The sequence below is a fragment of the Onychostoma macrolepis genome, chromosome 02 (genome assembly GCF_012432095.1).
Source record: "Onychostoma macrolepis isolate SWU-2019 chromosome 02, ASM1243209v1, whole genome shotgun sequence".
NCBI classification, from domain to species: Eukaryota; Metazoa; Chordata; class Actinopteri; order Cypriniformes; family Cyprinidae; genus Onychostoma; species Onychostoma macrolepis.
In genome coordinates this window covers 31,166,109-31,191,167 of record NC_081156.1, presented here as the reverse complement: position 1 = coordinate 31,191,167, position 25,059 = coordinate 31,166,109, and the positions used below count along the sequence as shown (strand labels likewise).

The 25,059-nt window shown below is 36.1% G+C and overlaps 1 protein-coding gene across 2 annotated transcripts; it reads right to left on the bottom strand.

Annotated features, from left to right (window-relative positions):
- Nucleotides 1-370: 370 nt before the first annotated feature.
- On the bottom strand, nt 371-23,795 carry sh3gl1a (SH3-domain GRB2-like 1a). 2 transcript variants are annotated; one of them, XM_058752898.1, is made up of 10 exons: nt 23,560-23,795; nt 15,326-15,394; nt 14,352-14,424; nt 13,703-13,846; nt 13,254-13,387; nt 12,422-12,580; nt 10,652-10,755; nt 10,177-10,310; nt 6,262-6,306; nt 371-3,312 (listed from the first exon to the last, which is right to left on the bottom strand). In XM_058752898.1, exons 1-10 carry the CDS (start codon nt 23,602-23,604, stop codon nt 3,119-3,121), a joined length of 1,101 nt encoding a protein of 366 aa, XP_058608881.1. In that variant the 5' UTR covers nt 23,605-23,795; the 3' UTR covers nt 371-3,118. The 2 variants fall into 2 exon arrangements, with proteins under 2 accessions (XP_058608881.1, XP_058608889.1); XM_058752906.1 differs by lacking the exon at nt 6,262-6,306 and having other exon boundaries at nt 23,560-23,791.
- Between the last annotated feature and the right edge of the window lie 1,264 nt (nt 23,796-25,059).

Sequence of the window (25,059 nt, the reverse complement as noted above, 5' to 3'; positions counted from 1 at the left end):
GAAAATGGTGACAGCATTTGCATACATATTACATGTTTAGTCTATAGGTTTGTGCGCAGGCATGTAGCCTAGTGTTTCTTTACAAAGTGACGTGTTTGCCGACTACTGCCCAACAGAGATCGTTTTGACAACGTTGTTGTACACGCAAAACTTTTCAAAAATGCAAAGAAAAACTTAAACGTTTAGTACAACGTTGTTATGTAAACATACCCTCAGTTTGTAAATTTATTAACTGCCGATGAAGCTTAACATGCCATCCAGCGACACAAAACCCCTGCTGAAAAAAAACAGCTGCTCAGTATGCTAGTTTTAGAGGGGTTTTGACCACTTAGCTCAAAGTGATCACTGACCAAGAGTAAACACACACAGCTATAGTTTTTCACCTTTATTTAAAATGAAAATATACAATGTTCTCTTAACCCTGCACATTTTTATAATAAAAAATAAAATCACAACTGGATTAGGCAGGAAATACTGATTCAAACAAGCATTCTTTCTAAAACACTTTCTGATTGTCATAAATCTCGATTTGAGGTCTAACAATATTTACCAGGGACAATAACAGGCACAAACAAAAGTTTTCCATTACATATAAAACATTATACCCATAATAAAATATGACTAGCCTACTGTTAAGTGTAGTGTAAGCAACATCAGAAGGCATGTAGGATGTTGAGAGTACAGTAGCTATTACAGTAGGAAGCAGCTTGGATGAAACAGCGCAAGGTAAAAAAAAACAAAAGGTTACCAGAGCAAGACCTGAACCTGAAACCTTGAACCAGCTTCTCTCTCCCGAAACACAATGACACAAATGTTTATACTTTACAAAAGCTGGTCACACTGGTTCCTTTCGGGATTAAACAACTGAATTACATAAAGATCAGATCTGCTGACTAATGCAAATGTAATTACATGAGTAAAAGAGAAAAAAAGGCACATCGAAAGAGGTGATGGCAGGATCTTAACTGCTGAAATCTCATTCTGAACATGCTGTGGTTATCTACATTGACCTAGCAGTGCCGATTATGATGCACAACACTGAACATTACGCTTTCCGACAGCTCTGATTTTCTACTTTTACTGCAGTAACTCTGGACAGATTACAACCTGATCCCAGTTTTCAAGATTTCCTCGTCAAGAAACCAGAAAAAAGAAAAAAAGATAAATTCTGAAATATAATCCAAAACGCTAGATAATCTAAACGAGTCCAATACCTCCTTTTGACATTTTGTTCAAAATACAATCTAAAACTACTGAGCACGACTATCTATAATGTGGAGGTATGTAATAGCATGTGGAAGAGCTGCTGTTCAGTTTTGTCGTTTAAACTACATCTTGACATTTGCAGTGATTCTAGACTGTATCTTCAAATTCAAAAAGTACTCCACAAACTGTTGAATGATATCATTATTGCAATGAAAAGAATAGCAAAATTCACAAATACAAAACCATGTAAACATTTGTTTGGTACAGTTTATGCAACAAATTTCAATTGTCAGCACTTTAGGCAAAACTGTCTTTTTTTTTTTTTCTGAACACGTTAGATATTACGAATGAGTCCCAATGAGTTTCTCTGTACAGTAGGACTACAGCAGACGTACCTTTCCCTGAGAAATAGAAACTGAACCAGAATCAGCGATAGAGGAACTTCTGATTTCCCTCTTTTAAAAAGTTAAACGGATTAAAGCCGTAATAAACCAGAAGACAAACAATTTGGGCTTAAAAACAGAATCACAACAGTGGTTCACACACTTAATTTCCCTTTTCAAGAACTCAACATCCACGCGGAGCTCTAATATCTGTAAGCTGAGGTTTTTAATCGTGTGAGTCCCACTATACTTCTCAGAAACACAGGTACAGTGCAGAAGTGGGTTTATAAAGGTTCCCTTTTCCAGAAGAGAGAACGAGGGATGGTATCGTGGAAAAAGAAATGTAAAAATGTAAAAAGAAAAGTAAAAATACTTCCTGGTTCACCGAACAGCTGGATTTAACTCATTTACATACTCATTTCAAAATAGAATTTGCAAGCAGGAAGTGATCATTTAAAGAAATAGATTTATTTACTCACCCATATGACTCTTCAATATCATGAAACTGGATGAGTTTGGAACAACATGAGGGTGACAAAATAAAACTTAATTTCTATTTTTGAGTAAATTACCCCTGTTGATGCTCATGCAAAGACAGTTTATTTATCTGTTGACCTCGCTTTTTGTTTTGATGCTAAAGTCAACTTTTAACCTAATTACTAATGCAGAGCTAAAGTGCATTTAAAGGGATAGTTCACCCAAATTTGTCATCATTTACTCACCCTCCACTTGCCCCAAATCTGTACGAGTTTCTTTCTTCCGTTGAACACGAAAGAAGATATTGTGAAGAATGTTGGCAACCAAACAGCTGACGGTAGCCATTGACTTATAGTATTTGTTTCCATAATATGGAATTGAATGGCTACCGTCAACTGTTTGGTCACCAACATTCTTCAAAATATCTGCTTTTGTGTTCAAAAGCTAAAAGAAGTTCAGAGATTTGAAACCATGTAAGGGTGAGTAAATGACAGGATATACATTTTTGGGTGCATATCCCTTTAAGGAAAATGAAACAAACCCAATACAACTAAAACTAATGGGAAAGGGTTAGTTAAACAATCATGAGATTCAAATGAATATAAATTGTATACAAAAGCTAGGCAGCATTTTTAACTGTTATACACAAATGCGGCCACTAGACGTCAGTAACTACCAACAGAAGACACTTCTTGGAAGGAAGGGAAGTAATGCTGCTGAGTGAATTTGTAAGCAAGTAACATCATTATAGGAAACTGATAGGAAAATAAAACCCATTTGACTCTAGAATGAACACTCCCAAAACGGATTTATCGTTGACATACTTCTCAATGATGTTTATTGTACTTTGGGGAATGCTAGTTTCTCCTAAGATGAACTAAAACACTGGACCTGAACCCTAAGTAACAAATAATAACCCAAATTCTTACTGTATATTATCCAACATCTCTCTCAGGAGGACAAAGTGCTCATAATGAAATACAAATCACAGATTTTCCCTTTCTCCCTGTCTGTACCTGCCATTGCACTTCCTCTTCCTGTTTTGTGTGGGATCAGTGCCGCAGTGGCACCATCACCTCTACGTAGTTACAGGGGAACAATCCGGTCTGGCCGTGCACGGCTCCCTCGAACCAGTTCTCGTCTATCTGATTGGTCAGCGTGATGATGTCGCCCTCGTTGAAGCCAAGCTCTCCATCGTTCTCCGGTTCAAAGTCGTACAGAGCCTTGCAGCAGGGCTGATCTGTCGCTATGGAGACCGAAGAGTGAATGAGAATAGAGAGGATAAAAGGCGAAGACGCACAGAAAGAGAGAGAGAGAGAAAATAACTATTAGAAGAGAGATTATTTTAAGTACACATGAGGAACATCAAATGAAAAAGGGTTTTATTTAATGGCTACTTTGAACATATGGAGAGAAAAAAAACAGGATTTGAAACCGATTAAAAAAAAAAAATGTATGTATGCTATTTTTATTTTAATGAAGTCGTAGCAGAACTTTGTCTAGTAATAGACATTCAGTAATTTTAACAACTGAATACAATAAAGAAATCCTAGGTTAATAAAAAAAAATAACTTCATAAATAAAAAGTAATAATAAAGTAATAGAAAAAACAAGTTAATAAAAAGTGACAACTTAAATCACCACATAAATTAAATGATAATACATGACAAAAATATCTAAATTTAATAAGCAATAAAGTACATTAAAACACTGATTTGTGTTGTTTTGATATTTCTAGCAGTAAACATAGTAAGAAATTTGAACAAGTGAATTGCCATAATACAGCAGGAAGAAAAAATGGTTAAATGATAGATTGTATTAATGAAAGAATATATATATATATATATATATATAATATCGTATTGACCCGAATATAAGACAATGTTTTTTCCTTGGAAATACATCTGAAAAAACGCGGTCGTCTTATATTCAGGGTCTAGACATTGACATGTCAATAATACACCCACAACAATAGGTGGCGCCAAAAACGCATAAAACGAGTGTGCCATGAAATATGTAATGTATGTGTGTTGTAAAGATCGCGAGTGAAAACAAAAGAAAAAGAAAAGCTTTCAGCAGTAGAGTCGTGACTGTCATGTTAGCCTGATGGGACCAAACTTCCTCTGTAAGTGATTTAAAAAAATAAGACAGTACCCAGATTTGAAGACTACAATAAGATTTCACGTCTACTGATAATAACATTTTGGTAGGCTACTATGAGTTGGATAGCCTAATTGTTATATAATTCAGATGGGCTACCTGTTATTTCAATGGTATATCAAAATTTTCCAATGTCATTGTTGGTACATTTTACCAGTATTTACCATACTTTCAAAACAAAAATTAGAATTGGAAAAATATGCAATATGAAAATAATTTAAGAATAAATGTGTTTTACAGAGAGAGAAAAAACAAAACAAAACAAAACAACAAGATTTGGTTTTCAAAAAGCCTTTTTTCCAACAGGTGTATCTGGAAAAAGGGGGGTCGTCTTATAATCAGGGTCGTCTTATATTCGGGACAATACGGTATATTACAATATTGTATTTCATAATTAGTTATACTAAAATAAAAACACTACAATGGGTAACAAGGTGTTAAGGCAGCATCCTTAAGGACTCCTCTCACCCAGCCCACAGACTGTTTTCTCTCCTGCCCTTCGGCAGGCGTTTCAGGTGCCTCCGGACCAGGACCAGCAGATTAAAGAACAGTTTCTTCCCCAGAGCTGTCTCTTTACTGAACTCTAACCCCCGTTGATCCACTTCCTCATATATTGTTAACTCTTCTCTCCTACCTCACATCGGCCTTATTTGCACTACTGAATGTAAATTTTTATTACAGTAACAACTTTACTTTTGTATCTTGCACTACCATACCTAAATTGGATTATGCTCATTTGCACTGCCGACTGTTGTTTACATTATCAATGTTTACATTAGCATTTTGCACCGTATGTCTAATTGTAATATGCAATCACTTCCACTGCACTTTTACACCTTGTTTATAGTAATAGCCATCTGTATATATATTATATTGATAGTACATATCACCTGTAAATTCTGTTTATATTAATAACCATCTTTCTATATATATTTATACATATATTCAGTACATATCCTTGTCCTGCACTTATTCAACCATTGTATATCCTGCACTTGCTGCTATTGCACTTCTGGTTAGACCTAAACTGCATTTCGTTGCCCTGTACCTGTACTTGTATAATGACAATAAAGTTGAATCTAATCTAATCTAATCTAAGGTGTTGGTTTATAAAAAGCGTTTTCTGGATTATTTTTCTTAAAATAATCTCGGCAGTGGAGTTGAACGCTTGATCAATGTAGTCAACACTAAAATTTGTTTAAAAATGGACAGTGTGTGCTTTTAAAACTAGACAATAATGTAACATATCTGATACATTTCTTTCCAAAGAACCTGGGATTGGTGCCTTTGTTGAAGAAGATACAGCCATTTGTACTCAATTTGTGGGAAGTGCTAATGAAATGAAATTGACCAAACACATTTAGCATTTTATGCACATGCACTACAGCTTTCATGCAAAAGACATCAACCAAAGTAGGATTTACCAAAGAAAATGGACAGTTCTGCCACCTCCAAACATACAGGTCCCAAAACCAACTATATTAGCTTTTAAGCAATCCAAACCCACCACATGCTAGACAACACCCACTGACCACTTTAAATCAAACCACATTAATGCTAGCATTAGAAATCACGGCAAATCGTAACGTAGATGCTGCCTATGTAGTGTCTTCCAAATCAGTCACTTAGAAAGTTGCATTTAGATTAGGATGCTGTCTTAAAAGATACCCTATGCAGACAGCAGACAGCGAGGCAGATCATTGGGTTTGAAAACAGCTTGTTTGTGTATATGTGAGATGAGATGTTCTTAAACTGTTCATGCAGGGTTTAATAAATAACTCATTTTTGAGCCAAACGAGCTCCCCGGTGGATAATTGAACACGTGGCAGATCGTGGCATTAATCTTATGAAGAGAAACTAAACGTGTCACACTCACAGAGCATCTCATACACATGAGTGATCTGTCTGTGCTCATCATGGGTTTGTTAAATGTGTGAGTGTATTTAGCGTTTTCAGTGCGATTTAAAGCTGGAAATAACCAGGCATAGAATAAAAGCCCTTCACCATGCCAAGTGTCTGTTTGTGTGTGACTCACAATTGCGTTTTTGGCGTGAAGATGTCCTGTTAAAGGAGGGGGCCACTGACGTAAAAGAAAGAAAAACAATATTCAGTCTTTGCGTGGCTCCACACAGTCTTTTGCAGTGAAAACCAGCTGGAACAGCCTTCAGAAACACACATCCATCCACACAAACATGCATGACAAGCTCATCTTCACACACACTGTACTATGCACATTTAGGAAAATGTGCTGTACACAACAGAGCACACGGCAACAGATACTATATCCCACAATGCAATGCACCAGTGTTGTTATTGTTAACTGGAGCAAATTAAAAAAATTTGAGCAAATTAGATATGTAACCTTGGCAACTAACTGAAATAAATACATCTAAGATAAAGTGCTAAATTACAAAAACAAATGACAAATTACAAAAAATAAATAAATAAAAATAAAGCCAAAAAAAAAAAAAAAAGACAAAAGCATATAACTAAACATAAAAATAAAATTAAAATGATAATAATGTATAACACTCCATTGTAGAGGTCTGCAAGCCCGTCGGGTCCCGACGGAACCCGACACGCTGAGTCCATTCGGGCCGGGCTCAGGCCATTTTTTTATTTTATAGATCGGGCTCGGGTCGGACTCGGGCTCATTTAGCTTCTCTCCTTTTATTGTGCCCATATACGCGCAGAGCACACATGGCTACTGTATTAAATACTGATTATATTATAAATATTATACATCGCCTAAGCAATACGTAAAGCATATATGCACGCATTAGCATACAGGTGATAGTTGACCACGCAGAGCATCAGGGAGAAGTTGGAGCGTGGAATTACAAAAAGTTCCCAACGCTTCGGGAAAAGCTGCATTTTTGATCAGCCATGCATTTGATGATGATCCTGACTCGCCATCTCCTCACTGGATGCGCCTTTAGAGAGAAATGCATCTTTAAGGATTTTATAATGAAAGAGTTTTTGTTCTCGATTCGAATTATTTCATTTTAAAGTAGTAATTCAAAACTTTATAAACTATATTTATCAAGTCAGTGAGGCAAGTAGGCTATATGCTGTGTTTCGGTTTTTCAGAAGCGCTCGCTTGCTCAAAACCGAAACTGCTTTTTTTTCTTTTTTAAAAGCACGTTTTGTTGATATTGTGAGTGCACACAAATAAAAGTAGACCCTTTACAGTTCCGAACAACGTAGCCTATTACTCCTACCTTTATGAGCAAAAATGACAGCGTATTTTGAAATGTTTCCAATGCAAGTGATCGTTCTTGCGCGTCCTGTAACAAACTACTGGATATGCATCAGTGCACATTTATCTAGCTCAAGCGTTTAAACTAACATTGTGGAGCTGTTTTATAATTATAGATTTAATTTTAGAGAAGTCGTGATGATCTGAGAAAGCTAAATTGATCAAACATAGGCTATGATCAACTCGCTGTCTGCCGCTGGCCGCTTGGTCGTTACTTTAATAAAAAAAAAGCTTACATTTAAAGAATAAAAAAAAATGCTCCAAACGTTTTTCTAAATTAACTTAATAAAATAACGAAACGAAATACAATCACTTTGCCATTTCATACAAAACTGAACTATTTTAATAGCTGAAACAGTAGTAGATAAGCTGTTTTGGGAGAAGGGGGAAAAAAGACGGGCTCGGGTCGGACACGGGCCGAGAATTCTGATGAGCTGTCGGACACGGGCCGGGCTAGGGCCTGAGTGTCTCGGGCCTAAATTTTAGGCCCGTGCAGGGCTCTACTCCATTGCACTCAATTTAACCTATTAAAATGGAAATAAAATAAGGTAGATTAAAAGCTTAAACCGAAAGAAACAAACAAAATTGAGTAATGCTGCCTTGGAAAATAACTGAAATGAGTTTAAGTTGAGAAGCACAACAATTACTAAAACTATAAATAAGTTAATGCTAAATATGAAAATGACAAAAGCACACAATTTCTAAAACTTAAATAAAAAATTTAAATAATATTAATGTATATTATAATTGCATATAAATAACAAAATAACTCCTGAAATGCATGCACTCAACTCTACCTTCCTTTTTCAGTGATGAATGCATGATTTTAAACATCATTTATGTTATTGATCTGACTCCCAAAAGTGGGAAGACTTCTACACAAATTTAGCATTTTAATACAATTTTATTTCCAAAATGTTAACCAGATGCCACCTGAGCCAATGCCGTTTCAAACATTTAATGGTTTAACCGCATTGCGTACGGAGTAATGTCTGAGCCTGAAAACTGCAAAATGCTGAACGCAAGAAGGTAAGAAATATAAGAAGGCCATCCATGTTTGTCTGAATCCTGATTTTAAGTAAAAGGATGTAAATGATAACCCACAATTCAATGTGTGAATCAGCGAATGGCTGAAAGAATCAAAATGCTGTCTGATTGAGCACCTGAAAGTAGTTCATTATCTTTTCAGCATATGAATAAACTTTTATGAGAAATAAGCATTGTAGTCAGTAAATATTGGCTTTGCTATGTCTAAAGCTCATTTCAATTTGTTCTAGATCATTAGACATGACTTTATTGTGCCTTGGAAGGCAGTTCGAAACCTCAGACAGTCTGTTTCCATTATACACAAAATCAAAACTCTGTTTAGTAAGTAGCTGACTGTCTGGCCAGCCAGACTGGCATAGGTTTTGGAAAGCCAATGTTTTAAAATACTACGTATTCAACAGTATACACTCTGTATAACATGCAGCGTTCCATTCGGAACACGTTTGTTAATCAATTGCGTTGTCTTGTCTTGTCTCGTCTCCGTGGAAACTAGGGACTGTATGAGAATAAACTCTCAGTCTGTGGAAATCCACGGAGCGTCTCATTACGTAAATCGGTGAATATGACCTATTAGACTGATTTCCATTAACCCTTGCTTTTGATTAAAAAGATTTTCAGAAGAAAAAGCTGTAATGTGTGAGTCAAAGCATCATTCAGGAAGACTATTATATTACATTGCATGATTAACCTTTCCTTAAGGTAGGTCTGTCATTTGCATTTGCGTAAAGGCTTTTGTTGTTTCATATCTTCCATTACCATTCAGATTGTGATTCTCTGATGAAATCAAATTAAAATCACATCTAGGCCACCTCAAAAATGTTGTTTAATTTACAGTAAAGTCTGCAGTAAAACACGTCGCCTCTGCTGTTGATTCATTTATTATTAAAGGAATAGTTCACCCAAAAAATGAAGATGCAGGAGTTTGTTTCTTCACTGGAACAGATTTGGAGACTTTAGCATTACCTCACTTGCTCAAACTGCTGATTAAAAACATCCACACACACAATAATCCACAAGTAATCCACACCACTCCAGTACATCTTGTGAAGTGAAAAGCTGCATGTTTATAAGAAACAAATCCATCATTAAGGTATTTTAACATTACACGTTTGCTTCTGGACAAAATAGGAGTTTTTCCTATAGTGAAAAAGTCCATCCCATTGTCCGCTCACATCAAAATCTACTGACATATTTGTTTAGAACTGTTTTTGACTGTTTTCTATTACAAACAGTGCTTAAAACAACTCATATTTCTCTCCTGGTTCAGACGAGACGACTTTTTCACTGGAGGAAGCATTATTATGGGTTATAGACTTTTAAGGTCAAAATGTCTTGATGCATTTGTTTCTTACAAATATGCAGTATTTCACTTCACAAGATGTGAATTGATGGACTGGAGCTGTATGGATTACTTGTGGATTATTTTTTATCAGCTGTTTGGACTCTCATTCTGACGGCACCCATTCACTGCAGAGGATCCATTGGTGAGCAAGTGATGGAATGCTAAATTTCTCCAAATCTGTTCTGATGAGGAAACAGACTCTACATTTTGGATGGCCTGAGAGTGAGTAAAATTTCAGCACATTTTTATTTTTGGGTGAACTACCCCTTGTAGCCTTATCTAAATGAACAGGGTGAGCTCACCTGCAGATGGATATGAGGGTTGTGCAGCTGACGGATTCCAGCCTCCGTTAGAGTCTTCCGGATCCGAGCAATCAAAACTGGGTCTGGACACAGGCATCCGTTTCTGGCGCGGCTGAGATTGGGCCTTGTTTACTCTGCAGGGCACATACGCAAACATGAACACAAATGCATGCAAACACAAACAGGTAAACCATCTATCAGGAGAAAGAGGCTGAAAAAAAAAGGTCACCAAAAAATGAATTTATTATATACAGAGCACTTGAAGAAAGTGCAGAGGCCATATGGACTTCTGTAATATTGTTGTTAAGATTGTAGCTTGAAAGCTTTGGTCCTCGTTCATTGTAACCACATAGAAAAAAAATGACCATGAACATGAATCAAAATGTCTCCTTTTGTGTTCCAGAGAAGAATGTTAAACAGGTTTGGAATGACGTGACATGAAGACAGACAGATACAATGGACTTCCATCTCTCACCTTTCTCTCATTCTCTGTGCCAGCTCCTCCAGGACCTCCATAGACTGTTTGTGAAACTGCAGCTGAGATTCGACCAAAGCTGCGAGCTGACTCACCTGCTCCACCTACAAAGCATGCATACAACGCACAGCCACACACACGTACAGAGCAGGAAAACATGTTATTGTGTCGGAATAAAGAGCTATAATCTGTAAGCTTCTTTTACGCTTCACTGTGCCTGATTTTGCATTTCTGTTTCTGCTACATCACGAGGACTTCGGCATTCAGGAAACACGTCTCAGTAAGTAAACTTGTAAACTGTTCAAACCTTAGCATAAACCTTAAAACTCAATTGTGAAATGACAAACGGGACATTCTACGCTCCTGTGGCTTTATTATAGGTTTATTATAGTAAACTAAAACTTAACTAGTTTCAAGTTTTGTTATTTGAAATAAAATAAACGTTAACAAATAAAATGATAAAACAAACATTTAAAAAAATAAATAAAATTAAGCTAGTTGCCAATTGAACATTTTAATTTAATACATAAATAGAACTATAACTTCAATAATAATGAATAGAAACTATATAGACTCATTGTATTAAAAAAAATAACAAAAAAGCATGACTAAAAATTTTAAATGATAATGGGAAAAATAAAAACTGATTCAAAACAATAATAAAAGCTACTATAGTATCTCGATATTTAAACAGCACTGCTTTCCACAGCATAAACATCACAACCCAATTTTAAAACTAACATTGCATCAAATTAAAACTAGAGCTTAACCCTTTAAGGAGTCATACTGAAGAGTTTAAAAGTACAGTTATATGCAAAAATGAAATATTAAAATATGCTCCTCCTAAAAGCAGCTGGAAGGACCGTTATATCCAAATCATAACACTGAGTTTTATAAAATGAAGTGACAGTGAATATTCCTATGTTGACCCAAAAGAGTCATACTTCAGTTTAATGTCATAAATCATGTGCATTTTTTTAAAGATGCAATATGCAAAATGCAGTAAATATTTATGTAAATCCAAGGTACAGTCATACCATGTTACTCTGATATATACTGAACAACTACTACGGTCTTGTACCATGGTATTTGCAAGGTAAATGCATAGCAAATTGAGGAACTTTTTGTTAGCATACATTAATGACCTTGTTTAATTACAGGCCTGCGTTTAAGACCAATGTAGCAAATAATCTGAAACATCCCGAACTTTTCAGTCTCTGGCCTGCAGTTCAGTGTCGATAAAACAGACTGATAAATGTGTTTGCTCAGCAGACTGTCTGGAAAATATCCAGGACTCATTGATGTGGATCACTGTAGCAACAGTCCAGATATATGACTCTCCCTGGTCCTGAACTATAAAAACTTTCCAACAGGGGGCCATTTGATTAGAATTTTATTGTTGTTCTCTCAGGCAAGCATCACTGTTATTATTGCTCATTACTTTAAGCAACCTGAAAGAATTTAAGCAATCAAAATAATTATACAGTATAATTGTATTTTGTAATTGTCATTTTATTTGATCGTTTTGATATTTTCAAGGTTTGTAATTGTAGTTAAATGGCAACCCCTCAACATTTTCATTGCTGTTTTGGCAGGTACTTTTTACAAAAGCAATTTGGGACAAAGTCTGATTACCATTAAAAACAGCAAAAAACAAACCACATCCTAAGTGTCAAGAATGAGACCAAAGCTCAAGATCCATATATCAATACCTTTCAGCATCTTAAAAAGGAGGTGCTCAGAGACTCTAATAGGCTGAAGCGAGCTTACGTCAGTATCCAGAAGGTTCTGCATGCTGGTTTCAGCTGTTTCTTTGGACTCTTCGAACTTCTCTGCTGCTTGCCTGAGCTCCTCATCCGGAATCTTCCCCTGACGCTTCTTTTTGTAGTCGTAATCCAGTCGGCGGCCCTCCAGTTTCTTCAGATGATGCTGAGGAAGAGCATATTATTATTATTATTATTATTATTAACAGCCCATGATTACAATATAAAACAAATGCTCACACATTTAGCCCACGACATATTTAAAGAGGACATCGGATGCAAATATCACTTTTACATGGTGTTTGCATATAAATGTGTTTTAGCAGTGTGTGGACACCCACTCAACAATGATAAAAACCCATTCACTCCTTTTTATTTAATCCCCCAAAAAAGTAAACATTCTCAATTATCGAGCCGTTTTGATTTTCTGAACAGTATGACGTCATACTGCTCGGGCCCCACCCACAACCGCTGATGGACTGTCCAGTATTAACATATTTCCGCCCCTCCGCCCCTGTATGCTAAGGATGCAGTGGATTAATTTTGTTTTTGATGGTAACACACCATCAGATAAACAAAAAAACAGAAGAGAGGGGCAGGGTGAGCAGTAGCTCATTATCATTTAAAGGGCCATGCACCAAAACGGCTCACTGTGAACAGCGCTGTTTTTGACAAGGTAAAAAGTGAGTTGTTTTTCACAACCATAGAGGAATTTTAATCAAAATGTTGCATATATTTCATGAAGACGCTAAAAATTCATACCAACTTGTGGAAAATGGGCATCTGATGTCCCCTTTAATGAATAAACTTTTAGAGTGCAACTGATTGCAGTTTTCCACCTGTATGTCTTTCAGGTCCTTCTCGATTATAGTTTGGAAAGGGTCGATGAAGTTCTGTTTGACGTCAATGTCTAGACAGTCTTTCACTTCTGCCAGCCTCTTCATGGCCTCTCCCATCTCCACTAAAGCACCGCCTACAGATTGGGTGGAGAACATGCACAAAAATCTTAAGTAAAAAACTAATTAAAAGATCTTAGAAAAGTTGTATAAACCAAAAATATAATACACTTATATCATAAAGCTTAATCACAGATGTTTGACATCTCCAATAATGAGATACTGAGAATCTGAATAGATTTGTTGTTTCCTGTTTTACTTTGTGCTGGTACATGTTACTGCAAGAATGATTTTTATGCTTTGGTGCATTATTTATGCAAATAATATGAATGAAATTGTTTCCAATTACAGTTTTTTGTAATTGCATGTAAGAAAAAAAACACTCCTCTCACCAAAGTTGGTGTCCTCTCCCATGTCACGGCCGTATTTGAGCATACACTCTCCCAGAAGGCCTTCTGCCTGCGGGTAACCTGGGCTCTTCACCTGCCCGCGCATTTTAGACATGGTGTTCACCATGGTCAACCTCGCTCTTGATGCTGCACAACAAAAAAAAAAACAGACAGATGAATAAAAGGAAATATACACTACAAAACAGAATTCCTTATTCTTAATACTTTTTTCTTGTTTTCCAGAATAAATCTCTAAACATAATTAAATCAAGATACATTTACTTAAACAAAATTACTAAAATATTAAAGTCCACATTTTTAAAGTCAACTACAGGAATAGTTCATGAAATCATGCTATACAAGACGTAGATGAGTTTGAGAAATTTATTATTACACCACATGCTCAGCAATGGATCCTCTGCAATGAATGGGTGCCATCAGAAAACAATGGTTTATAGTCAAAAGCATCTTAATGATCGATGTTTTATTTACAAACACAGTTTTTCACTTAAGATGTTAATTGACTGGAGTGGTGTGGATTACTTGTGGATTATTGTGATGTTTTTATCAGCTGTTTGGAATCTTATTCTGATGGCACCCATTCACTGCAGAGGATCCATTGGCGAACAAGTCATTTAGTCCTTTTTTTCACCTGGGTTAGGCTGCAGGTATTCAGTAGTTTTGCAGAGAACATCTGATATGGCTTTGCTGGTGACATCAGCCTTCTGTGAAGCACAAATGTCAGAGAACAGGTGTGTGACTTTACATCACACTGTCAACAGAGGTGGCTCATTAATCGTTCATTTACAGCTCTCACAGACAGACCTGGAACAATCAGCATCGGTCACACCTACTAAAACAACAGCCATTCAGGAGGCTGACTGATACCACGTTAAAGTAATATTCTGGGTTCTTTACAACAAACTCAACATACTGTGGCCTGCTGTGGTTTACCACAGAAAATATTGCAAATAATGAGTTTAAACCAGGAATGTGAAGCTTGTATTAATGTTAAAGCTCTGTAAAGTTGTATGAGGTGTCATTTTGAGGTGGGGCTACTTCTCTAGGTGGAGGAACGTCCAGTTATGCATAGCTGACGCACTTTGGGTGGAAGTAGTATTAACCACTTTTTTTATTCCAATCTAATCTCAAGAACTACTAAAGCCAGTCTTGTCAATATGATGCCTCAATTAAAAAAAAAAACTTGTGATTTGGGAGGATAAAATGAGTATTAATGGGCTTTTAACATTATATTTAAAAGACACCATCATAAATCATTCAAAAAACTAATTATAAAGCCTTTGTGTTTGTTTTTCATTTGTTCATCATTTATTACCAACAATTATCTGAACATGAATGAGCGATTTTGTGGTTGCATTTCAGTTTGTGCCAAGCAGAGTAGATATATTTCATATCCTGTACAATTATTTGCTAGTTCTTTTATTTTTTTTCTCCACAATGAATTTGTTTTGGCCAGTCATTCACATCTTCTGTGTTTGTACAGACGGTGTATCGGGTCAATTTTATGGTTGAATTTCCTTTAGTAAGTAGAAGAAAGGAAGTTTAGATTGTATTTGGGAGAACTTGAATATTGACACTGCAAAATGAATGTTAAAAATGTGTTACCCTCTCAAGGTCTTTGAAGTCCTCATCCAGTTTGGTTCCTTCTGCGCCTCCCACCTTCTCGCTCATCATCTGAAACACACACGTCGGTACTTCGATCAGCACAAGGACTTTCAATAGGCATAATGTTGTTGTTGTTTGTTTTTTGAGTTTGCATGATAAAGTACTTAAATACAAGAAACAATTGGTTTGCAAATGTAAAGTCAAAGAGACAGGCATCAGCTTTCATCTCTTATGTTGAAGCCTCAGGCTTTTCATCTAATTACCTGCTGCACTTTCGGTTCACGTTAAAGAGTGAGCGAGAAAAAGCAATAGTAAGAACTTAAAATATGTTTTAATTTGTTGATTTTGTGAGTGTGTTCACATAAGAATCGTCTATGTGCAGTAAAATTTTACTTCTGTCAGGACCACTATCGTCAAACATGATTGACAATTAGCATACAGTTTGGATTGGCGGTATGGTTCTGTTCTGGGCAAGAACTCCCTGGGCATCCATGCAGGCTTAGCATGGATGAGAGAAGGGACAGCAGCAATAACCCCCCTAGGGGTAAACAGAATAAAACCAACATAAATGCATTGCAGATGTCACAATGTTCAATAATTGAATGTACACATTTGAGAAATTAGTCAAAGGGGAATCAGAATGACAAATCCTGACTGGACGAGAGGAGGAGCTGGGGATGGAGGAGGGTCAGGTAGATGTTGATCAGCTGATAGTCAGCTGATGCGAGCTTGACTGATGTGACCTGCCAGAACTAATGCCACGCTTGATTGTCACTCAAAAAAAAAACTACAAAAATGTTTAGAATGAAACCACATTCTCCTGTCACTGTTGTTTTAGTATCGTTGATGTACTACTATAGTTTTTGTTAATATACTGAATATGACTATTTTTATATTCTCATTTGAATTTTGTTGTGTTATTAATTGTATTATGTTTTCTTTTTAAAAGTCTGTATTGTATTTATAATTTTTAAAGCAGTTTTAGTTTATTTACAGTTATTTTAGTACTTCAAAAAATGTTACTAAACTTGGCAACTAGGAGAACATGTTTTTATATATTTTTTTCCAGGTAATGTCATTTTAAGTTTATTTATATATTTATTTTTAAATTGTTTTAGTTTTATTGAACAACCCTGATATATTGTGATGCTTTGGTGCTCATGTGGGTGTTGCAGATTCGTGTCTGTGCAACATTTCCCAAGTTCATTCCCCTTCTCTACCTATTATTTCATACACTCTCCACTATATTTGTTATTTGTTAATAAATAAATTAAAACTTCCTGAAAATTAAGATCTCAGAAACTGCTTTACATAGAAAATATTAATGGTATTTTCTTATGTAAAACTCACCACCATGTCACTAGGGAGTTGTAAAAAATATGTTTTTTTAAAAGGTTCTTTACATGCAGTAACGGTTTTATTTAGAACCATAGCATTCTGAAGAACACTTATGCTGAAACGGTTCTTTGTGTTTGAGTTTAGGGTTCTTTATTTCCCCCCTTTTGTTTTTCAAATCTGTAACTAAGCACCTTGTGACTCATTTTCTGGAATTCAGTGATAGAACACCACAGACTGTCAATACACTCTCAACAGGTAAATTATTTCATTCTTAAAATTTCATGTCAATAAAAACATAATTCACACAACATGCTGCTGTTGTTGTTATTGTTGTTTTAATGTAAAACCCTAACGGAGGCTGCACTCGAAGATGCCTCATTACTAATTTTCTGGAGCTCAGCCAAACAGACTGTCAACACACTCTCAACAGGTAAATACTTTCTTTCTTAAAATGTCTATAAATTATAACTCTCAAATGCTAATTGGTATTAATATGAATGAAAAGCGATCATTAAAAAGGTTATTTATAACTCCATTAAGTCAAAGCATGGTTCTATATGGAACCCTATAAAAAAGGTTCTATTTAGCACTAAAAAGGGTTCTGCTATTTTTACAAGCCGAATAACCCTTTTCTGGTACTGTTTTGAACCATTTTTCATAAAGGGATACTCCACCCCAAAATGAAAATTGTGTCATTAATCACTTAGCCCCATGTCGTTCCAAACCTGTAAAAGCTTCGTTCGTCACAAACCGGGAGGCTTGTGACTGTCCCATTGACTGCCAAGTAAATTGCACTGTCAAGATCCAGAAAAGTATGAAAAACATCATCAGAATACTCCATCTGGCATCTGTGGTTCAATCTGAAGTTTATGAAGCGACGAGAGTACTTTTGTATGGAAATAAAACAAAAATAATGACTTAAATTCAACAATTCGGCACCGTAACGTCACTGTAGCACCATTTTGGAGAGTAGAGTATCGCTGCACGTAAAATGCGTATGCTCTTCCATGTCAGCCGCAACACAAAGACACATTTTCTACGTGGATTTATGTTTTGATTTGAACGCATTTGAAAGGCTGACACGGAAGAGCGCACGCATTTTGCGTGCAGCAATACTCTTCAAAATGTTGAATTAAGTCGTTATTTTTGTTTTATTTCCATACAAAAAAGTATTCTTGTCGCTTCATTTGTTACTGGTTACGGTTGAACTACTGATGGCAGATGGAGTATTCTGACGATGTCTTTAATACTTTTCTGGACCTCGACAGTGGTATTTACTTGGCAGTCAATGGGACAGTCACAAGCCTCCCGCTTTTTATCTAAAATATCTTAAATTGTGTTCCGAAGACGAACAAAGCTTTTACGGGTTTGGAACGACATGGGTGTAAGTGATTAATGACAAAATTTTCATTTTAGCGTGGAGTAACCCTTTAAGAGTGGTTGGCAAGATGATTTTAACTCATTTCTTTGTGGTTGCTTCTTAGGCCACATCAAAAGAGTTTTATTGAAAGTCCAATCACTTAGAGACCTAAAAGCACACATCTGAAAGCACACCTTAGCCCTAGCAATCACTACTCACAACCCTTGTGTGTAGATTAGAAAAAAAACAAAGAACTGCAAAGGAAAGAAATTCAGTCAGGAATGGACTCTAGGGACCTCTGTAGAGTTCCCCATCGGAACTCTTCCTGTTGTTCATCAATGATACTTCCTGTATGGGCGGCACAAATGCTTTCACTCAGTTTCACACAAAAGCACTCCTCCTTTATGAGCTGAACTCTCTTCAAACACAAACACAGACAGCATGTATGAGGTATTGTATTCCAGTAAACAGGAAGCCTTTTGCGTATCAAGATCATCCTAAAAAAAACACACAGCACAGCCTGGGTGGCACAATCCATCAAGCTTATAATTACACTAAAATGTCTTAGCCATCATTATTGAGGATTATTGTTACTGTTTAGTGTTTTTGTTAACTTTTAAAGTATCGGGCTGCTTTTATGTTTTCCATGTCATATTTTTTTTAACAACTGGTCATGCTTAAGCTGCAAAAACAACAAAGTTGTGTTTGTGAGAGTTAATTTTAGCAGACAGCACTGGAAGCAAGATTACAAGCAAGACTAAAAGGTGAGAGATAGTTAGTGTGTAAGGTGCACAGTAAAACGTTCAAACTTTCAATTGCCACTCTACAGGTTCTCTCAGCTCTCGGATTTTCACTCGTACTGACCAAATATTGAACTTAATCGGTCTGTATGTGAAACACACACCCAGTCTTCAGAGAGGAACACATGTACATGCGTGTTTGACTGACAGCACTTCATACAGTGGCTCTATTGTACTGCCGCTAGCGCCCTAATATGATTCAGATGGAGGTGTGGACATAGATACAGATCACGTTTCTATAATATGCAAAATGAAATACAGTTACAGAAAGCAGTCCATCTCATTTTATGGCTCTCATCTTAAAATTGCATTCAAAGTAATCAGAACCGAGATGTACAAATATACAAATTATCATAGTAAATTTTTGACCAATCCTGATTAATTAAAATAATTCCATTTTTATAACGGCTGGTAACTGATATTATAACAATATATATACAGTCATGGTCAAAAATATCGGCACCCTTGGTAAACATGATCAAAGAAGGCTGTGAAAATTAATCTGCATTGTTAATCCTTTTGATCTTTTATTTAAAAAATTCACAAAAATCTAACCTTTCATTGGATAATAAGAATTTAAAATGGGGGGGAAATATCATTATGAAATAAATGTTTTTCTCTAATACACATTGGACACAATTAACGGCACCCTTTTATTCAATAATTTTTGAAACCTCCATTTGCCAGTTTAACAGCTCTAAATGTTCTCCTATAATGCCTGATGAGGTTAGAGAACACCTGACAAGAGATCAGAGACCATTCCTTCATCCAGAATCACTCCAGACCCTTTAGATTCACAGCTCCATGTTGGTGCTTCTCTTCAGTTCACCCCACATATTCTTTGGTTTTTCTCATTGTGAAGGATGATTAAGGGGAATTTGGGCTTTGTTTTCCCTATTTATATTTCTGTGAAACAGGAAGCCATGGCTGGATAATTTCCTGTTCATAATCACCCTGGAGTGCTCAAAATTGTGAATATGAATGGGAATATACTTCAGAGATATTTTACTCATAAGAATTTCTAGGGGTGCCAATAATTGTGTCCAACGTGTATTAGAGAAAAACATTTATTTCATAATGATATTTCCCCCCATTTTAAATTCTTATTATCCAATGAAAGGTTAGATTCTTGTGAATTTTTTTTAATAAAAGATCAAAAGGATTAACAACGCAGATTAATTTTCACAGCCTTCTTTGTTCATATTTAACAAGGGTGCCGATATTTTTGGCCATGACTGTATATAGGATTACAAAAATACTACATTTTTCTGTGTTCTGTAGAATTTGTTTAATATTTTGATATCTGATTTTACAAATTTTGAAATTCCAGAGCTTTATTGTGGACTTTGTTTTGTTTTAAATTTAAAACAACAACAACAACAAAACTGTGCCATTATTTGAGCCAAACATTTTCAGCATGCTGCACGATTCAGTAAGAAAGGGAAGTCATAATTTTCAATTTGCATAATTATCTCTGCCCAACAGCAAATCTTTGTTTCTGACGTACAGGAACAAGGACATCACTTTCACACAATAGGTAATACATGATATAAGAGCCTGCATGGAAACACAGTTCAGTTCAAAGATATCGTGAAGTTAACAATGCAAGAGATATTGGGTACAGTATACACTGCTCAAAAAAACAAAACAAAACCTGCTTGTCAGCCCATAAGTGTAATTGCCACCTAAAGCCAAAAAATAAATAAATAAATAAAAAAAAGAGCAGGTGATAAAGAAAATAAGGCGGAAGGGAGGGAAATAGCCTGAAAGAAAACTGTCTATTTGTTGGGCATGTATGCTGTGAACAGGAATCCAGTCTGACGACTAAACATTCGTCAGGAATCCAGTCTGACGACTAAACATGTGATTTCCTGTAGCTCAAATAGTAGAGCATGGCGCTAGCAACGCCAAGATCATGGGTTCGATTCCCAGGGAAAGCAAGAGCTGATCAAATGTAAAAACTGTAACTTGAATGCAATGTAAGTCGCTTTGGATAAAAGCGTCTGCTAAATGCATAAATGTAAATGTAAACAAACACAGTGAATTCCTCACACACCTGTAAATCTTTTTGAGTGTTAACACATACAAAGTTGTCCTTTTTCAAGGCTATCAGACGAAATCAAAGCAGGGATCTCTATTGCACAGATAATGTGATAACTAGACTGCTTCTAAAAACAGTTAGAAAGCGGGACAAATAGCAATGCTGGTATCAGCAACAGGAGCGGCAAACACAAAGGACTGCACAGTTTGTAAATGTCTGTTGATGACATCTTTGGCTGCTGCCTTGTATCTTGCAGTTATATACTTAAAGTAATATTTCACCCAAAAATGGAAATGTTCTCACCCTCAGGACATCTAAATAGTAGATGAGTTTGTTTCTTCATCAGAACAGGTTTGGATCCTCTGCAGTGAATGGGTGCCATCAGAATAATCCACAAGTAACCCACACCACTGCAGTTCATCAATTAAGATCATGTGAAGTGAAAAGCCGTGTGTTTTTAAGTAACAAATCCATCATTAAGAGGTTTTAACTTTAGGCTGTTGCTTCTGGCCAAAACACGAGGCAAATCCATAATAATGCTTCCTCCAGTGTTGTCCTCTCACATCAATATCCACTGACATTTGTTTAGAACTGTTTTGGATGGTTTTAAACTGTAAATGGTGCTTTATCTTGACATTTCTTAAAGATGGACTTGTTTCTTATAAATACGCAGCTTTTCACTTCACAAGATTGACTGGAGTCATGTGAAAAATTGTGATGTTTTTATCAGCTGTTTGGACTCTCATTCTGACGGCACCCATTCACTGCTGAGGATTCATTAGTGAGCAAGTGATGGAATGCTAAATTTCTCCAAATCTTTTGAAATTAAGAAACAAACTCATCTACACTGGCCTGAGGGTGAGTAAATTTTAATTTTTGGGTGAACTATCTAAATGCTTTATAACTGTGATAATACTTTTAGTAGAATCCGTATGCATGCTTTTGTCTCTCATGAATTCAGCTTACCACAAATACCTCAGCTTTTAGGCCTGTTTTATATGCTTTAAGTAAATAGACAATATAATCCTATTCAACTTCAAACAATGACATGAGATCAAGATGAAACATGCTCTCTGTAAAGACAGGCACATGCCAAAAAGGAAAAAATGGTTAACTAATGACTTAGTCTTTAGTAACTACGAACATCAGGAAGTTTTGCATTTTGACCCTGCAGGCTTTCGTATTTTTTTTTGTAATGAAGCTCATGGACTGTAAGGCCTCCCGTCTGACATTAAGATGCTTGGCCTGATTCTTCTGCAACATGTCAGTGCACGTCAGACTTGTTTTGCTTAAGTAGGTAAAGGAATGTTTGACTGGCTGATGCCAAAAACTTCAATTGAATGTCTGAAATTGCATGTGCTAAAGTCAATCTGTGCTGTGTTTGATAAACAGGTCTCTTTCTGATTCAATGCATGACTATGTTGGAGTAAAAGACGAGGATTAAAAGCTAATCCACCTGAAAAAAAACAAAAAAGCAAAAAACATACCATCTAAGAATCTCATTTAAAATCACTTTCTTTATCTGCCTGGCATGAGATTAAACCACTACACTTGACTCACAAGTATCTGAAAATGGGTTGTTTACCAACCACACAATGAAATTCAGCAGCACTATTCACACTGGATAGAAAATAACTCAGCTTTCTACAAGTCATTACATATTGATTGCTAATGTTCAATAAAATTAAAAGGCAAAAATAATATTATTATTGTAAAATTAAGTATTACTAAGTATGAATATTAAGTATTATTAAGTAAATCATTGTATTACAGCATTTTGTAACAAAAAAACTAAAAGATGTCATGTAAAATGTGCATGATGGAAATGAGAATGAGATTTTTGTATTTCAGTATAGAGAATTTGAGAGGGAAATGTGCACAATCATCATGAGAACAATATCACACTGCAAAACAATGCCCAAAAATAGGCTTAATTTTGTTTATGCAAAATAAAAATTCTTATATTTTACCTCTTGACAGTCACCTGGACATGTTTTCGTACAGTTATAGAAGGATGCATGTTTTCTCCGCACATTACAAATAAACACTATGCATCATCTACTGAACATTCTGCCAATAAAATGCATGTGCTTCCTGCTCAAAACCCACAGTATACAAGTTCAAATTTCCTCTGAACTGTTAACTGCGTGTTGGTCAGTGTGGTGTAAGCAATGTGTTGCAATGTTTAAGTCATGATTCTGCATTAAAACAACCTGTTAACTCTTTGATAGTGTGACTATAAAATCTTTAAAGGAAATATTTATAGCTCTAACTTCATAGGCTTAACTTCATTTGGAAATATATGAGCTTGGTTTACTCATAAAGTTCTTGTATTGATGCTCTAATGCAGTTCTATGGCTGGCAAAACAAAGCTTTCACTCTTAAACATTAGATATAGATTTTACATATAAAAATATTAAACATAAACAAAATCGACAGAGATTGTGTCTGAAAATCTACTGAGATGCCTGCTTAAAACGCACCTGTGATAGACCTGTCTAGGTAGGGCGCTCACTACGTTTTGAATCACAGCCATGTATTAAGTTTTATTTACCAGAGCAGAGGAGACCCTGGATGAAATGAATCAAAACAAGCTGAACTGAGAAAATAAACGTGATACGATATATTATTTGTTTATTGTTGTATCTAGTCTGTAAGTTTACACTCGTGTACCAGCTGACGTGGAAACACTCACCTGACTCGCTTTATAAAACTGTTTCTTTAGTCCGGCAACAGACATCTTTGCGTCGGATCTTTTCGCTTTATCAAATTAAGATTTAATTTAATTCACCCAATATTTAAAAAACAAAACTATAGGCTTCCACAGAGCTGTGAAAAAACTCTCGCAATCTCTTCTTCCTGATCGGCCAGAGTTTGAGCCTGCAATGTGCACGTCACACCCCATCTACACTGCGACGCGACGCAACTAGAACGCTCCCATACACGCGTCGCGTATAATAGGAGAGTTCTGATTGGTCGAATGCTTGCCGACGTCAGGATTCCATCGCTCGCATTGTAGCATGTTTCAAAAGCTTCAAGTACTGAACATGTGACATTCTTTTAAGTTATTTTTGTAATGTATTCATATTACGTAATTTACATTGTTGTAGGTATTTTGTTATGTATCTCTGGCAATAGAAGAAATAATAATGAGGCGTAACCATTTGATTTGATTGGCAGATTGAGTGCAGAGATACAAACTCTCCAGCTTCCGGGTTAAACTTTAATCTACCTGTGTGTTAAGAACAGTTTGTTACCACGTTTTCACTAAAAACAGCAGTCAGACAGCATTAATTCACTGAAATCCATAAATTTCTTTAAACATATATTTAAAAAGACCCCGTAACAACATATATTAAGTTATATCTCTCTCTCTATATATAGTATGTGTGTGTATACATACAGTATATATATATATATATATATATATATATATATACAGTGAGGAAAATAAGTATTTGAACACCCTGCTATTTTGCAAGTTCTCCCACTTAGAAATCATGGAGGGTCTGAAATTGTCATCGAGGTGCATGTCCACTGTGAGAGACATAATCTAAAAAAAATCCAGAAATCACAATGTATGATTTTTAACTATTTATTTGTATGATACAGCTGCAAATAAGTATTTGAACACCTGTCTATCAGCTAGAATTCTGACCCTCAACGACCTGTTAGTCTGCCTTTAAAATGTCCACCTCCACTCCATTTATTATCCTAAATTAGATGCACCTGTTTGAGGTCGTTAGCTGCATAAAGACACCTGTCCACCCCATACAATCAGTAAGAATCCAACTACTAACATGGCCAAGACCAAAGAGCTGTCCAAAGACACTAGAGACAAAATTGTACACCCCACAAGGCTGGAAAGGGCTACGGGAAATTGCCAAGCAGCTTGGTGAAAAAGGTCCACTGTTGGAGCAATCATTAGAAAATGGAAGAAGCTAAACATGACTGTCAATCTCCTCGGACTGGGGCTCCATGCAAGATCTCACCTCGTGGGGTCTCAATGATCCTAAGAAAGGTGAGAAATCAGCCCAGAACTACACGGGAGGAGCTGGTCAATGACCTGAAAAGAGCTGGGACCACCGCTTCCAAGGTTACTGTTGGTAATACACTAAGACGTCATGATTTGAAATCATGCATGGCATGGAAGGTTCCCCTGCTTAAACCAGCACATGTCCAGGCCCGACTTAAG

Coding starts and splice junctions, on each gene's coding strand:
- sh3gl1a (XM_058752898.1), bottom strand. CDS start 23,604: ATGTCTGTTGCCGGACTAAAGAAACAGTTTTATAAAGCGAGTCAG. Junction 13,847..14,351: donor ATACCTGCAGCCTAACCCAG/GTGAAAAAAAGG, acceptor TTTGTTGTGCAG/CATCAAGAGCGAGGTTGACC. Junction 10,756..12,421: donor AGAACCTTCTGGATACTGAC/GTAAGCTCGCTT, acceptor CATGCTTTGTAG/GTGGAGCAGGTGAGTCAGCT.